Source organism: Saimiri boliviensis, chromosome 2, assembly GCF_048565385.1.
Source record: "Saimiri boliviensis isolate mSaiBol1 chromosome 2, mSaiBol1.pri, whole genome shotgun sequence".
Taxonomy (NCBI): domain Eukaryota; kingdom Metazoa; phylum Chordata; class Mammalia; order Primates; family Cebidae; genus Saimiri; species Saimiri boliviensis.
This window is the reverse complement of record NC_133450.1, coordinates 207,051,291-207,068,138: the sequence shown is the minus strand read 5'-3', so window position 1 is coordinate 207,068,138 and position 16,848 is coordinate 207,051,291. Positions and strand designations below refer to the sequence as shown.

At 56.1% G+C, this 16,848-nt stretch overlaps 1 protein-coding gene across 4 annotated transcripts in view; it reads right to left on the bottom strand.

The window, feature by feature from the left end:
• COL27A1 (collagen type XXVII alpha 1 chain) overlaps positions 1-16,848 on the bottom strand; it is a 158,496-nt gene that overhangs the window by 40,993 nt on the left and 100,655 nt on the right. For all 4 annotated transcript variants that reach the window (XM_010335912.3, XM_039474992.2, XM_074395216.1 and 1 more), the window contains 9 exons: positions 13,873-13,926; positions 8,444-8,497; positions 7,908-7,952; positions 7,775-7,819; positions 7,427-7,480; positions 5,975-6,028; positions 5,020-5,073; positions 3,484-3,537; positions 1,218-1,271 (listed from right to left, as the gene is read on the bottom strand). In XM_010335912.3, the coding sequence (XP_010334214.1) occupies positions 1,218-1,271; positions 3,484-3,537; positions 5,020-5,073; positions 5,975-6,028; positions 7,427-7,480; positions 7,775-7,819; positions 7,908-7,952; positions 8,444-8,497; positions 13,873-13,926 (468 nt within the window). The remainder of the gene's footprint in view (positions 1-1,217; positions 1,272-3,483; positions 3,538-5,019; positions 5,074-5,974; positions 6,029-7,426; positions 7,481-7,774; positions 7,820-7,907; positions 7,953-8,443; positions 8,498-13,872; positions 13,927-16,848) is intronic.

Below are 16,848 nucleotides of genomic sequence, written 5' to 3'. Positions count from 1 at the left end.
GGCAAAGGATGTGGCGGGGCTGTCAAATGCTCCGGGTCCTGGGACCTGCCTACACCCTAGGATGCTTCAGGGTTGGGGGTGAGGAGGCAGGCAGATGACAGGCAGGGGGCGCTCTCGCTCTTGCAAGAAAACACCAGGAGTCAGCAGGGGCCAGTCACCAAGCACCCTGGGAGGCTGTGGGGAGGGGACACTGAGGGTGGGTGGAGGCCTGGGGATGGGGAAATTGGGGTTCAGGGGGTTGCTTCTCCAAGGTCACCCGGAGAGTAGGTGGGTTGGAGGGGGTCCCCCGATGTGGCCCTTGGGACCCTGGGCCGGGGAGCAACTTGCACAGGGTGACCGGCCAGCCCCGGGGAAAGCCCACCTGTGGAGTCAGAGTGGGGCCCAAGACGGAGGCCAGGGACCGGCCTGGCTGGAGCTGGGTTTGGAGAGACAGAGGGTGGTACCCGCCTGCCTGCCTGCAGTTCAGGTGAGCTCAGGTGCCTCTTCAGGGTCCTGACATTGGTGGCTCTCAGGGAGCAGCAGGGTGGAGTTGGGCCAGCAGGCTTTGGCCCCTGTGAGCTGTGGGTTTGAATTTTGGATCCTCACTCACAGCCATAGGTCCTAAATATATCTTTGCCTTCCTCTGAGCCTCAGCCTTTTCGCCTTTAGAATGGGTGCATGGTACGGCAGAGCGAGCAGAGGCTTTGGAGCCAAACAGGCCCCGATCCGGGTCTTAGACGTGCCAATTGCTTGCTGTGTGTCCTTGGGCAAGTTGCTTGACTGCTCTGAGTCTCAGTTTCCTCACCTGAAGACAGAACTTCCACTGTTGTCTGGATCAAGCTGACAAAGGGCTTAGTGTTGTACCTAGTATGCATGTGACTAGCCCTCCCCCAGTCGTGGCTCATAAGGCAATGGTGGTGATTATTATTTTCCTGATCTTCTAGGATATTTGGAAGATAACGGAGATCAAAGGCCCTGGTTCTGGGCCTGGCCTAGTGCCGGTGCTCAGGAATCACCCTTAGCCAACAGAAGCTGATGTTTTAGCAGGCAGTGCAGTGGGCAGGGTGGGAGGTGGCCACTGGACACTGCTGACCCTTCCCCACCCTGCTCTTAATGGGAGCTGGAGGTCTCATCTCAGATCTCTATAGGAACACAGTGCTTCTGGGAGGACTCAGGCCTTAGATGGGAAAGCAATTCCCTGCCAGGGTGCCCAGGCCCTGCCCTAAAAGGGCACTTACCTTCAGCCCATCGGGCCCCATGGGGCCACTGTCACCCTCGAGGCCTGGCTCTCCCTGGAAAGGGTAATGGAGAAAGAGGAGGAGATGTTACTGGGGGGAGGCCCAGTGTGCTTTTTCTTTCTCACCACCCCCTCAGTGCGGCAGGACCCTGAACCATGGATCTCCAGGCAGTGGGACTCCAGAGGCCCAGACACACAGTGGGTGCACAGTAGCCAAGGGCTGAATTAGCAAATGAGCAGGAGGGTTGAGGTGCCCACCCTCGGCTCTCCAGAAAGTGAGAGCAGACCCCCAGGCTACCGACAGCTCCCTCTGCAGGGCGGTGTGGGTGGGGGCTACACGAGGTCATGAATTTAGAAGGTGCTTGTCATGGATTGGTCCTGGACATCATGTCTAGGCTGAGTGGCTGGGCTGAGGAGGTGGTATGGCCTAGTAGTTAAAGACAGGGTTTGACATCAGCCAGACATCAGTGTTATTCATTTCTCAGTTTCTCATTCTCTGGCTGTTTGACCACAAGCAAACTACTCAGTTTTCACGGGCATCTGTTTTTTCATGTGAAAAATGGGCTGACGCCACTTCCTTCAAGGGCTGCTGTAAGGCGTGGTGTAAGTGTCACACACATGGCAGCCGTGTGCGACATTCCCACCGGAACTGGAGTAAGCCTTCATAGAACTCCTCAGTGGAATCCCATTTCTCCGAAGAGGAAAGGGAGGCCAGTCTTTAGACTTTCTTGCTAGCCAGCTTGGGAATGACAGCAAGAACACTGAGTCCCTGGCCTACCCTCAGCCAGCCTTGCCCTTCCAGCTCCAGAGATGCCCCTGGACAGCTGAGTTCTCCAAATGGCCATCCAATTAAAGTTGGGTATCTCTCTGCTTTTAGAATTCATCCCTGTTCAGAGTCTGAGCTGGAAAGGGCCTCAGAGACCATCAGATGCAGGACGGCAACGAGGTGCCAGCTGGGTGGTCTGTGCTCCTCTGGCACCCACGGTGGCATCACTTAACCTGCCGAAACGCAAGCTCCAAAGACAGGCCTCTGTCACCCCACTGCTGTGCTCCTTCTGCCTTGAGCAAAGGGCCTGACACAGTGGGCACAGGATGCGTGCTCATCATTCTCTTCCCTACCGAGCCTTAACCCAACCTCAGGATCCTTCTTTTTTTTTTTTTTTTTTTTTTTTTTGAGAGGGAGTCTCACTCTGTCACCCAGGCTGGAGTGCAGTGGCACGATCTCGGCTCACTGCAACCTTCAATTATCAGGTTCAAGCTATTCTCCTGCCTAGGCGTCCCAAGTAGCTGGTTTTAGAGCCGCACACCACCACGCCCAGCTAACTTTTTTTATTTTTAGTAGAGATGGGGTTTCGCCATGTTGGCCGGGCTGGTCTCGAACTCCTGACCTCAACTGATCTACCTGCCTTGGCTTCCCAAAGTGCTGGGATTACAGTCATGAGCCACCATGCCCAAGCTCAGGATCCTTAACACAGCTCCTCAAGGAGACTCTACTGATCAGTCTTTATGGACACACAAGACTTGCCAGCTCAGGCCTCCAAGCTCTACACTCATCCTTTCTCCCCCTGTGGCCACCCCCTTACATTCTAGATCTTAATTTTGTGTTGTTGCTGTAACCTTTGGGCCATGGGTAATACGAGGCATTGGGAAAAAGAAAAGTTGAGAAACAGAAAGATTTGGGCTGGGGTCCTGGAGGCCCTGTGACCTGAGACCCACACTGCCTGCCTCTCTCTTTGCACCCACCTGCCCCCCCCTGCAAAGTGCAACAGGACACCTGCTCTGTATCCTCACAGTGCCCCCAGGGTCTACATTCAGGCTAGTCGGGTTCTTAGGGTGAGACAAACTTGGTGCGTTTCTTCTGGAAAAGGAAAGACAGCTCTCTGTGGAGCAGTTTTTGGGGATACCATGTTGTGTTTTTCCGTGAAAGTGCTTGGGGGTCAAATAAGTTTGAAGACCCTGAATGAATCCCAAAGGAACCAATTTCTAGACTGCAGACCTTCTCAGAGCCTTGAAAATGCTGCTGTTAATGTGTAAGAGGGAACACCGAACAGGCAGTGAGTCTCAAATATTTTGACCACAAAATGCCTTTCTCTTCACTGTGGAAACGCTGGCCTACCAAGAGAGACTGGCGAGGCTGCAGAGGCTCATGGTCTATTTCTGTAACTAAGGAAACTGAGGCTCAGGGAGACTGAGAAAAGCCCTTCTCTTCCCCGCTGCACCCACACTGCCTGGGGGCTTTCAGGGAAAATAAATTTGCTTCAACTTACCCGTTGCCCAATGAGGCCCTGCTCCCCAGGGGTGCCCAGGGGTCCAAGGTCACCCTAGGAGAAGCCAAACAAAAGTCCATGGGGGTGGGTAGGGCCAGCCCCAGCCCACACCACCCCTTCCTATTTCCACCAGCTCTGACTTAGGGTGGGGGAGGAGGCGCTGGGGAAGGCCCTTCTTCCCAGGGACCGCAGAGAAATCGTGAAACACCAACCAGAGCCCCTGTTCCAAGTAAGCCTCGGCCATGGGCTTCTTCTCCCATGCCGGGACAGAAGGACCATTACCACCAGCACCACCATCTTATTCTAACTGTGCTGTTCTAAGGACTTTTTTTTTTTTTTTTAAACAAGGTCTCATTCTATCACTCTGGCTGGAGTTCAATGGGGTAATCACAGCTCACTGCAGCCTGGACGTCCTAGGCTCAAGTGACGCTCCCGTGCCAGGCAGATTTGTAAATTTTTTGTAGAGAGGGGGTCTTGCTATGTTGTCCAGGCTGAGGACATCAGTTTTTATATGAACATATTTGACTTTCAAGACAACCCTGCAAGGAAAGGTATTCTTTGAGAAATGAAGAATCGGAGGCACTGCGGGAGTTCAGGAAGGAGCCCAAGCTCGCACGAGACTAGGCAGTGACCAATTGAGGACCCGAACCCCGGGCAGCCTGGCTCCAGGAGCCTTGGATACAGCAATGGCAACTGTGTGACTTTTCTCTTCCTTGAGAGACTTGAAGAGAAATCCAAATGAGGAAGAAGCCCTAAATGAGCCAGAAAAAATGTCACCTGTCCCCCACTTAAAGGCCCTGAAAGGGTCTTTCTCACTGGAGAATTTTCAAGCTATGCATCGTAGGCATCCCTGGTGTCTAGGGGCACAGAGGAGGGCAGAGCTCTGAGCCCCCAGCCCTGCTCCAACGGAAACAATCCCACTTCTATCAGTTTTCTACGTGGGGTGGTTTCCTTCATTGGTGTTTGAACAAAGGATTTTGGAACTAGGCCAAGTCTGACAGCCCTAGGCCTGGTCCAATTCTCTCTCTGAATGACAGGGAGACTTAGGCACAGAAGTGGGTGACTGGTCTGAAGTCTCACAGCCCCTCTGGGGCTCCCCTGGGCCCTGCCTCAGCAATGTCTATGGGCCAGCATCACTCATCAGCACTGGGGCCTCCAAGGCGAACAGGGTCCTCTTCCAACAGCAGAATAAGGAGGGGCTCTCCCCAGAGCCTAGGTATCAAAGGGCACCTGTTTCTTAGCAGATAATGAGTGGCACTGGCGCTGAGATGCAGATGGTATCGCACGAGGCCAGGGGGTGCAGCCACCCCAGATGGAGGCAGGGGCAGGTGTCCCGAAAAACCCACTGCCAGGCAGGGGGCACGGGAGGGGCTCCACACTCCACCGTGGCCAGGGCCAGGCCCCGCTCCCCAGCCAGGAGCACAGAGAACCCATTATCCCAGCCACAAGAAGGCCCATTTTGCTTCTGTGGAGAGGACATGGCCGCCAGCTGGGAGCTGCTTTCCAGTCACTTTTCTCTTCTTTCATCTGCCTCACCTTCATCCCGGCTTCCCCAGGAAGGCCTGGTTCTCCCACTGCACCTGGCGGCCCCTGCAAGAAAATGCCATTGGTCCTTCCTGGAGCAAGAGCTGCCCGCTGGTTGTAAGCAAGAGGGTAACAGGCCCAGAGAGGGCAAGAGATGCGTCCAAGGTCACACAGCACAAGAGATGCAGAGGTGGGAGCAGCCTGCAGCTTCTTGGAGCTTGGAGCTAGAACTAGGGGGTGGAGGGTGGGGGGTGGGCCCAGGCTGGCTGAGCTTCGGGACTACTCAGAGGCTCAGAGAGCCTTCTAGGGCCTTCTCCTGCCCCAGGAGTGCGGTTTACCACACTAGGAGCCCTTTGACAAGCACAGGGAGGAAAATTTCACGATTCACATAAAGACGGGGGAGGAAGCCAATGGATGCTGTGTTTAGGGTCAAGTGATCCTAACCCTTTTCTCTGCAGCTGAGCCAGCATGAAGCAGGCGGGAAGCAGCCCTCAGTTATCACCATGAGCATGGCTGCAGCCCTCGCATAAACTCTGGGGCTGGTTTTTCCCTCCAGATAAGGCAGGGGTGTCTGAGGCTCCTTCCAAATTCCTTGCTACATGACCCTTGGGGGCTGGATCAACAGACAAACCTTGCTGGACCAAGTCCCAGCAAGGTCAAGGTTGGGAAGCATCACTGCTTCCAGTGATGCCCAAAGAGGCAATGCCAACCCCCACAAGGGTCCGGGCACCACTGTGTGCCACCCAATGCCCCTGGACTAGGAACCCAACTCCTCAACCTATGCCACCAGGAATGGATCTACCCTCTTTGCCAGGGCGTCCAGCCTTCTCTGCAGTACACGGCACACGGCCATCTCCCTGGGCCAGGACAGGGAAATGGCAGAAAGAGATCCCTGGGGAGGAGGGCAGGGAAGAACTGATACATCCCCAGTGGCATCATGGGACAAATAAGGGTCTCTCACACTCACCTTGGGTCCCATCTCTCCTGGAGGCCCAATTGGCCCCTGGGGTCCCTGAGGGCCCTGGAAGAGACAGACAAACAGACAGTTGGGAGAAGCCAGCCTGGGCCCTCTTTGGGATCTGGAAGGGTGAGTGAGGGAGCTGACCCCCAGATACAGGGACTCTGAAGCACACCTCCAGTCTGCCCCAGCCAAACCGAGGGTCCTGGTGTCTGCAGCCTGTCTTCACCACTGGTATCTGTCATACTCCCTCCAACACAACTACAAACTCTCCTATTCACCCACCTAAAGCCCAGGGGGCCCTCCCTGCTCAGAAACCTCCTAGCTCGGGAGTCTTGCTCATCTGTTGCTGCTGCCTGGAATGGCCTTTCACCTCGGAGCCATATCTGGAAACCCCACCCCCAGCCAACCCACTGCTCTAAAGGGTGACTCCTCCGGCCTCAAGATGTGGGAGTGCAGCAGCGGCCTTGGGGATGGGAGTGTCCTGTCCTCCCCTGCCCTGTGTGGTGGTCACCCTCCCAAGCCCCTGGAGATCCTGTCCCCTCCCTGCCATCTCTAGGAGCATCACTCTCAGCCTCCTCGTGGGGCTCCTCGACTGTCCCCCTACACCTGTCCTTCCAGAGACATCTTCGGGAGGGCAAGCTGATGGCCTTTTCTGCCTCAAGCCCTTCCATGTCTCCTGTTGCCCTTGGGATGAAAAGCACCCTCCCCCTCTGGTCTGGGGTGACTGATGCCTACTGACCTCTCCCACCCTTTCTGAGGTCCCACTTTCCACTCTAGTCATGCTGGACTCTGCAGTTCCCACTCAGCTTGTACATTTACTCTTTTTTTTTTTTTTTTTGAGAAGGAATCTCGCTCTGTTGCCCAGGCTGCAGTGCAGTGGCGCGATCTTGGCTCACTGCAACCTCCACCCAGCAAGCAATTCTCGTGCCTAAGCCTCCCAAGTAGCTGGGACTACAGGCACGCGGCACCACACTCAGCTAATTGACTTTTGTGTATTTTTAGTAGAGACGAGGTTTTATCATGTTGACCAGGATGGTCTTGATCAATCTCCTGACCTCGTGATCTGCCTGCCTCAGCCTCTCAATGTGCTGGGATTACGGGCGTGAGCCACTGCGCCCAGCCTCATTCACTTTTATCTCCCCTCCCTCCCTCCTTCCGCCTTTCACTGCGCCAAGCACTCTCTGTACATTTTCACATTTCATCTTCACAACAGAATGGCAAGATAGAGACAATCCCCCCATTTTCCTGGCAAGAAAACAGCCTGGAGGCCAAGGGAGCTGAGCCTCCAACCCAGAGCTCCCTGGCTTAGTGCTCGCCACCAACCCAAGCCCAGGTGCATCGGGGCTTAGAGGCCAGGCATGGTCCCTTTCAACCCTTCTCCTTAACTGACCACCTGGCCCACCCCCACCCCCAGCTGCAAGCAGCAAAGAGGCAAAAGGGGGAAGGAAGGGCTCTTACCGGTTCTCCTGGGAGGCCCTTGGTGCCTGGGGGGCCTGAGGGACCCGGGATGCCCTGCAGAGACAAGGCAAAGGTGACCTTAGGCCCTCCATGGTCTCCTCTGCCCGGCCTTGACCTCGAGCAAGCTGTCCTAGTGTATTGGGTCCCCCCACCACACCGGGTGACAGATGGGAAGGCTGAGACCCAGAGAAGAGGGAGCGTGCTGAAGGGGCTTCAGTGCAGGGCGGGTGGGCAACCAGAGCCTTCGGGGTTTCCACAGGACAGGAACGTGGTTAAAGTGGTTATTACCCCCCTCCCCCCATGACCAAAAGCCCCACGCGGAGGATGTAAAGAACTGGTGCTACTTACAGGAAAGCCTCGAGAGCCCAAGTGGCCTCGCTCACCAGCCACACCCTGGAAGCACATGTGGGGGTCATTAGAGGCTCAGATCACAAAGCAGGGAGCAGGGAGGGGGCCTGCAGCTGGCCTTGGCCTGACATACCTGCTGTCCAGGCCGGCCCGGTCTGCCCTGGGGTCCTGGAGAGCCCTGTAGGAAGCAGAGCACATGAAGGTGGGAGCGGGTGCTTGGGAGGACCCTCCCCCAAAAAGGGACCCCTCTGCATGGGAGACAAAGGGAACCCGTGAGGCCGCAGAGGCTGCCCCCTCTCCTCTGAGCAGATGGGAAAACTAAGGCCTGGCCAGGGGAATGGCTCGCCATTGTCGTCAGCTGCTCCAGGTGGAAAACCGAGGACCCCTTCCTAGGGATGGGGCTGTCAGCGGCCTGACGGGGCCTGGAGTCTGGGGAAAGGGTCAGAGGACGTGTGTGATCTCCCTCCTCCTCTCTGGCTTTCTCTTTACTGGGCTGGCAGTGGGGGGTTGGGAGGAACGGAAGGGTCAAGCTCTCATTGAGTCCTGCAGCCTCCGCGGGGCTCCCTTCGTTGTTCCTAAGGGGCGTGGTTCTGAGGAGGTCTGAGCCGCGTGCCTGAATCCTGACCCAGTGTGGGAGTAGTGAGGAGGGCAGGCCCTGGGGGACGGTACCTTCAGGCCCCGTGACCCTTGCTCCCCAGCTGGTCCGTCCGGTCCTCGGGGGCCCTGGAACAGGAACAAGGGACTAGCACACTGGACAGCAGGGGTCTCCCTCGGGCCAAGAACCAGGAGGGCGGGGCTGCCCAGAGCCTGGGGCCTTCCCCTGCGCAAGCCCCGCCCCCTCCTCCCACTTCCCACACACTCCCCCCCCTTCCCCCCAGGTGGTCACCCTCCCGCAGCGCCTGCGAGACAGCTCTACAGAGGCCGCAGCATGAGTAGACTCAGCTAGGGTCCGAAACTTCCAGAAAGGGGGCTGGGGCACAAATGGCCCTGTTCAGAGAGACCTTTGGGGTCACCTAGCCAATCCATTTCACAGACGTGGAAACTGAGGGCCGCAATTGAGATACACGTGGCCACGTCCCCACAGCCAACTCTTCAGACTCTGCTGCCACGTGCCCTTCCCAGAGCACACACAGGGCAGAAACAGGTGTGTGAGACACAGCCCTTGGGGGAAACTAACAGAGCAGGACCTGGGAAGAACCTTCATGTCCTTCCCGGATGTGCAGAGCAGCCCCGTCTCTAGCCAGACGAACTATGAATGCAGCCCGGCTCACAGACGAAGACCTGCTGCGAGGCGGGGGCAGGAGCAGGGCAGGAGTGTGTACCAGGGGGTGAGAGTCCGGCTGCTGTTCACTGGATCCCTGGGCTCAGGCCTGACCCCTGGCATAGGAGGCTCGGTCCCTGATTGCTGGGAGACCCCAGGGGCAGGTGGAGTCCACCTCCTATCCCCACTGCACAAATGGGGACACCGAGGCATGGCCAAGGGAAGTGACTTAGCCAAGGTACCTAACACATTAGCTGCTGTCGTCCCCCATGTGGGCTCCACCCACTGCCCCACGTGTGTCCCCTCCAGGGGCACTCCCACAGAGACACACATGGTCTGGGGTCTCCTGGAAAAGAGCCATGGGAAACAGAGCGGGCTGTATTCTCTAGGGGATCTCAAGAGGTCTGTGTTGGGGGACAGGTCTGTGTTGGCCATCCCAGCCCGGAAGCCCAGGGGACCAGCCTGCAATATTCCCCCAGATAAAAGGAACTGGGGAAGTGTCTGGGTGTGGGAGGATGGGGAATGAGAAAACTAAACAAAGAAAAATCATTTAAAAATCGAACAAGGAAATTTTCAGTGGATAATGGGCCAACAAAGTGAAAATTCCACTTCTCAGCTGCCTGGAGCTCCCAAGGCTTCCCCACACCACAGCCTTAAAAAGCTCCCCACTGATCAAATAATCCTGGAACAGGGGCCACCGACAAGACCAGGGGCTCAGCTGTGAGACACTGTTCTCAGCATCTCCAAGCCCAGCCTGAGTCCCATGGTGGGGTCCAGCCCTAGCATAGGACTGCTCAGGAAATGTGTCTGGGGACAAGTGACTGCTCCTCACTAAGACTCAGTTTCTTTTTTCTGAAATGGGCACAAGAAATATCTCCCTCAAGACAGGAGGCCATACCCACAGGTGGCTGGTTGCCTGGCATGCAGAAAGTACTTAATAATGGCTAGTTCCATCCCCACCAGAGGAGGTGGCAGGCTCCCCAGAGGCAGGGACACAGGAGTGGCCTGGTGAATCTGGACTCAGTCCCTTCCTCGGGCAGTTTATATTATGCTGTGCAAAACCCATTGAGAGTTTTCAGAGATTCAAGCTGAGGTTTGATGAACTCCTAGCATGCATTAAGGGGCTCGGGTACCAGCCCTAGTTCTGTTGCTGGTTTGCTGTGTGACCCAGAAAAGCCCTGTCTTTTCTCTGGGCCTCAGCCTTAGGCTCTTATGGACACTGTCACACACCACGTCGTTAGACTTAACACCCGCGATTCATGGGCACAGGCCTGGCACAGCTGGAACCACATGGGGAGGGGGCGTCCTAGGTCATGGGAGCTGCAACAGGGGCTGAACTGATGGCAAATCACTGAGTTCTGAAAGATGACCTCTGGCCTCTGGGCTCTGTCTCTCACTGAGACACACACCTCCCTGGACAGGGATAGCTCTGGGAGGGGAGTGGAGGCCCAGAGGTGTTGCTTGGCCTGAATCCCACAGCACTTCTTTATCCCAAGAATCAAAGGCTTTCTGGGAGAAAGGTTAAGTAATCTAACAATAACAGTAGAGCAGCAGCAGCCACCGCAGTAGCAGTGAAAGCTATTCTCTTCCGTTTACAAGGAAAGAAACAGGCTGAGGATGCAGGTAAACTTTCCTGTGCTCACACAGCTAGGAAGCGGAGGAGCCAGAATTGGAGACCAAGTCAGCTAGACATCCGTTTTCTTCACCACTACCTGTCACTGTTTATCAGAAAGGGAGTGAGCTCCCCGTCAGCAGGGATATACAGGTCAGGGCCCAGAGGAACCAGCCAGGAAGCCCGCACACTGAGGCGTGGTGGTGGAGAAGACAAGGTCTAAAATCCCTCTTATCTGGGAGAACTCACTCTCTCAGCAGAGCACCAGGGATAGCACCGGGAGAAGCTGGCCTGGCTTCAGAGAGAGGAGGAGGCAGTAGTGGGGCCACCAGCCACCCCGTCTCCCCAGCTCCACAGGGCAGGGAGGGGGCGTAGCCAGACACTCTAACCCCTGCTCGGGCCACTCAACAGTTCATCCTGCAGGTCCCCACTGTCCTGCCGCCTTCTTCCCTAAATGAACCCGGGCAGGCCCACGGCCCCCACACCTGCCGGAGGGAAGCCTGGGTTCTCTCAGAGCCACATGTCTGCTCTCCTGTATCCGCTCCCAGAGGAAGATGTTTGCAGGCACAGTGGGGGCTGCCCTCCGGCCAGGCCTGGGGTCAGGCTTGGTGGGGAGGAGCAACTGCCTGGGAGAGAAGATCTGGCCAATCACAGCTCTTGTGAAAAAAGGCAGAGGAACCAGCAGGAATGGGCACACACCATCCTGTGCTGTGCTGTCGCCCTGCAGCAGGTTCGAGGTGCTCATGAAGGGACTGAATCCCCACGGCCAGCCCACCAGCTTGGTTCTGTGGCTGACCCACTTTACCGAGGGAGAAGTAAAGGCTCAGGAGGTGAAATCACTCGCCCAAGATCCAAGATCCAAGAGGAGGAGCGTGGATTCAGGCAAAGTCTGCTAAGCTCTGACACCCACCAGCAGGGGCAGAGTGGGCCCGAGGCACTGCAGTCTGGAGTCCCTACAACCCCCTCGGAAGGAGGAATAAACATTTCCCACCTGAGCAAGTGGGAGAAAGGCTCTAAGAGGCTAGGAGACCGGCCTGGGGTTCCACGGCTGGGAACTGGGGGTGCTGAGACTTGCTGCTAAACCCGTCTGACCGCAGAGTCCTTGTTCTTTTCACTGGGGCCTATGGGCCTAGGTTCTAATCAGTGTCCTCACCAACAGAGGACGAGGGCCTCCCTTGGCCCCGGCCACCAACACTTAGCGCTCATTCTTCCTCGGGTGGGCAGTGGGGTGGGCAGCAGGGCCCGTCCTACACACAGGCAGGGAAGCAGGCAAGGCCTTGCAGACCTCCAGGCCCATTCCTCATGCCACATATGGGTAAACTGAGGCACAGAGCCACAAGGCCTTGCTAAGGGCACAGGGCAAACCAGGAGCTGATTAGGACTTGACCAGAATCAAGCTCTTTCACAGGCACAGCGGGTGCCTCTCTAGCTTCCCCACCCTCGGTCATCGCATCTGGAGGTGGCCAAGCGCAGCAGTTAGGCAGGAGACCGACCCAGGGGGCCGATCTCATAGTTTGTGCATTCCTCACAAACCCAGCGGGGAGACGGGCTCATGTTCCCGATGCTCCCCTCTCAGCCCAGGAGACTTTGATGTGGTTGGAAGCCTGGATTTCCTTAAGCAGGGGATGCATTCTTCAAGCCACTGCTGGGAAGGGGTGGTGGGGATGTCTGCGGGGAGCCCAGTGAGTTGAGAGGCCTGAGCCTGGCATCTGAGGCAGGACAGGGGGCCTGAGCCCACGCGGCTCACCCTCCAGGGAATCCAGCTTCCTGGGGCCGGAGGGGACGTACAGAGGATCTGGATGGAGCCTGGCTGCCCTGAAGCTGAGGCCCGCTTGAAGAGACCCAGAGGACATGGGCACCGGAGGGACCCTGCCGGGTCAGAGGAATGCCTCTTAATCTTCCCTCTCCCAGGCCGGCTGCTCAGGCCATCTGGTTTGGGGGAAATTTTAAAACCATTTGAAATCCAGCCAAGAGGAGAATAATCATCACGGATCCCCTGTATGGAGCTTGGATATCAGGCCTCGGCTGATACTACCTGGTCCGTCACTTCCTCTTTACAATCAGGCTGCACGGCCCTACGCCTATATACCTAATTATGGCAGACCATCCTGTCAGCCCTCCCTGTGTGACTGAAAATAAGGCTGAATTAGGTATGCAAACAAGCCAGATTCCCTGGGTTCAAATCCCCGCTCTGCCACTTTTTAGCTGTGCAACTTGCGGCCAGTGACTTAACTTCTCTGTACCTCTCTGGGAGTGGAGTGGAGGCTCAGAGGTGTTGAGGGCTTGGCCTGAATCACAGAGCAGCTTGTTTATCCCAGGAATCAAAGGCTTTCTAGGAGAAAGGTTAAGTAATCTAATAATAAAATAATACAAATACAATAAAAACAAAATGGGAATGAAAATAGCACCTACATGGCAGGGTTGAGGATTAAATGAGTTAATGTGTGTGACAGACAGTGTCTGGCAGATTTCTCCCTGCGACCCAGGACAGCCCTGTTGAACACCCTCTGCGGCCTCCCACTGCCCCTAGAGTATAGCTGTGGTTTCTGAGGCCATGTCTCACTTGGTGCCTGCTAAGTCCTGGCCCCATCCCTCGCCCTCACCCCTCTGTTGATCCTGGGGATCCCTAAGCACCCACCTCCTGACTCACCTTCGGGCTTTCCCCTGCCCGTCCCCTGCTGGGAAGCTGGCATCAGCTCAGGCACTGCCCTCTCCTAAAGTCCTTCCTTAGTAGCTTGCCGAGCTAGGGTCCTCCTCTGGGCTTCCAGGCTGTCGGTGCCCCCTCGGTCTGTGTGCCGATGACCCTGCACTGTATCACCTGTGTCTGCCAACTGGTTTGATTCACTTGTTGCCTGGCTCACCAGGGCAGGCAGGGGTCATGTCTGTTCTGTTCACCATAATATCTGCAGAGCCTCCCACAGTGGCTGGCACACAGGAGGTGCTAAATAAGTGCTGGTTAAATAAATGAATGAAAAACAACTGGTACCAGAGCCCGACTGTGCCTGGTGGATGGACCGCAAGGCTCAGAAATGAATTGGAAGGAAGCGTGAGGTCCCACCCCCAGAGCCAGGCCCAAGGTGAGCCTGGAACCTTGTCTCATGCTGCGAAAGTCACAGATCCCAGAGCTGGGTGGGGACAGAGACTGGGCAGTCTCTGGTAGGTGGCTCTGTTCCAAATGTGCTCCCTCCCATCAGCATCAGCCCCCAGGAGCTGGGCCCAACTTACCCAACGTCCCTTTGCTCCCCTCAGGCCTGGTGGGCCTCGAGATCCTGGAGGACCCTGGAAAGAGGAGAAAGAGTTTGGAGAGAGCCCTTTTTAGGAAGTGAGAGCAATATGGGGGGCCAGAAGTGTGGGGCAAACATGCCCTCAGATGGGCATGTTCGGAAGCTGCCTGGGCCTGGCAGCCTCCACATGGGAGGACGGGGCACCTGGCTCATTGGGGAAGGCAGCTGGCAAGACACATTTCCTGGGAAATGCGGAGAAGGCTCCCTACGTGACATTTTCTTCTCCTTTTCCTCAAAATTAGCAATGAGAAGATACGATGCCGTTCATTCATTCATTCATTCACTCATTCATTGAGACAAGATCTGGCTTTGTGGCCTTGAGTTCTGGGGCTCAAGCGATCCCCTGCCTCAGCCTTGCTAAGTAGTTAGTATCGCTGGCATGCACCATTATGCCCAACTAATTTTCTTCTTTTTATGGAGACAGGGTCTCACTGTGTTGCCCAGGCTGATCTCAACCTCCTAGGCTCAAGTGATCCTCCTGCCTTAGCTTCCCAAAGTGCTGGGATTACAGGTGTGAGCCACTGCATCCAGCCTACAATGACAAATATGACAAAAGGTCTCCTCAAATCCTCGTCTCTTTTTTTCTTCCCCATCAGAAAGGGGAATCTGGGGACCCAAGCTCTGTCCTTCGCCTCCACCTTGACACCCAATAATTTCCTGAAGATTTTTCCCCAGGGCAGAAGAGGAGGAAGAGCCTAGAACACAGGCCTGGGGTGGGCTTGGGAGGCAGAGGGAGCAGAGTGGGAGAGGATCGAGAAGGAGAGAAGGAGGGGGGAGGCCGGGGCAGAGAGCGGGGTGGGCTGGCATGAGAGGGGAGCAAGGCCTGGCCCCAGGCAGATGCCGAGCCATCTCAGTTTCGATGAACAGACGACAAGAGGAGCAAGAGAGGCAGGGCCAGAGGGCGAGGGACCAGGGCCCGTTGAGCTCCTGAATCCTCAGCACCTGGCCTGACACGGATGCACGACAGGCACTGAGGAATCTTCTGAATGAACAAGGAGCACACGAACGGAAGAGGGTGAGGGTGGGAAGGGAGGAAACGCAGGAGAAGATGGGCAGCAGGCCACCCCTCTGCCCTGTCTCCCCCACCTCGACCCCAATTCCAGACCTCAAGCAGCAACTTCCTCCACCGGCCAGCCAAGACTCTCTGCCAGCTGCAGGAGCCTCCCAGCTTCTCGAAGCGATTCTCGGGCTGGGCGTGCTCCTTTTGCAAGGCAGAGCCAGCCTTGTTCCCCCTCTGAATACCAGGGAGAGGCCCAGCCCCATTTGGGGCCTCAGAATGAACTCTCGACGTTCCCAGTTCCCTCTCCCCATGGCTTTAAGGAGTGTGAACCCTGCAGCTATCACCTGGCAGACCCTCTGACAGCTGCTTCGGAGGGGTGGATGTGAGGGGCTCGGCCCCAGGCTGACCCTTCATCAGCAGAGCAAGCAGGGTGTGGACCAGGGCTTGGCCCCATAAAAGGCAGATCTGATTCCTGGATGATGGAGAACATAAAGACTGGGTGAGAATGGGCCATTTTATAGAGTGATCTCAGAGCTCAGAAGGCATGCAGTGCTCCACTGGGAAGTTTCGAGAGCCAAGTCTTTACATCAAGGCATAGCGTGCTCTGAAGAGCAGGCTATAGCGCTGGAGAACCCGGGCTCGAGTGCCAGCTGTGCCGCTTACTAATTGTGCCATGCTAGGCAAGTTACTTCGACTCATTGGGCATCAGTTTTGTCATCTATACAATGGGGATAGAAGAGTCTTACCTCCTAGAGTTTCTAGAAGATGAAGTGACAAAGTCCTCAGGAAAAGGTCGCTACCTGCCTGCTCTTGCAAGGCAGGAGGCGGTCAGAACTGAATGCTAGACCCAACTCTGGCCACTGGGTGACCCTGGGCAGGTCCCAGAGCCTCACCCCACCCCCAATAATAGGGATGATAATCTTGACGGGTCTCAGTGAAAGTGATTGATAAAGTGGGAAAATGCCAATCAGCCGTGAACAACGTCACCAGAAACGTCACTTTTCATGGTAGTAGTCTTTCTAATAATTGTGGCGATTATTAATTATCATCTCTAACAAATAGTTATTACCATTCGTGAAGCACATAGTTCTGCAGGAGGGTTGCAAAGCACTCCTTCAAAGCACAGTATCATCCCTCACGACGATCTCACACTGAAGGTGGCATTATGCTGACTTACAGATGGGGAAACTGAGGCTTAGGGAGGCTATGAATGTTGCCAACAATCCTGCAGCTGGCAAGCTGGGAAGTTGGAATTTCACCCCCATATGTCTGGTTTTGAAGGTGCTTTTCTGGGCCTCTGTGCTAGCCGGTTTCCCCAGTGTCACTGGGGGCAGCTGTCTGGCTACAAGAAACCCCAAGAGATCCAAGGGACCAGCCCCATATCACAGCAGGGGCTACGGTATCCCACTCTGCCCACCTTCCCGAAGCCCACCCTGGGCTGGGCTCCCAGCCCCGAGCCGTGGTCTTGGCTGAAGCGAGTGCCCTCCCCCAGTTTCCATCCTCCATCGGCAGAAACTGAGGGACCTGAGGAAGCTCTACCTGCTCCAAGTGAGAGCAGCATCCCACCCCCCACACATCGCCCTTGGGAAGGAGAAGGGGCTCCCAGACTTGAGTGCTCCTGGCTACACCCTTCCCCCAGCTCTCCCAGCCTCTCCCACCACTCTCTGCCTTGGGAGCCTCAGGAATATGCCTGCTTCCTCAGTCATCATGAGAAACCCAGGCCTCTGAGGACCTTCAGCCCGGTTTGTCCAGCATTTCGCATCTTTGTGCCTGCTTCTTCCATAGCAGACATCACTTCCTGGGTTCTATCTACCCACTCCCCATACCAGACGACATGTTCCAAAGGAAGGGCCCATTTTCTGCCTTTCTTGCTGCCATATCCCCAGCTCCTGGAACTGCTGAAACCCCATCTCTACT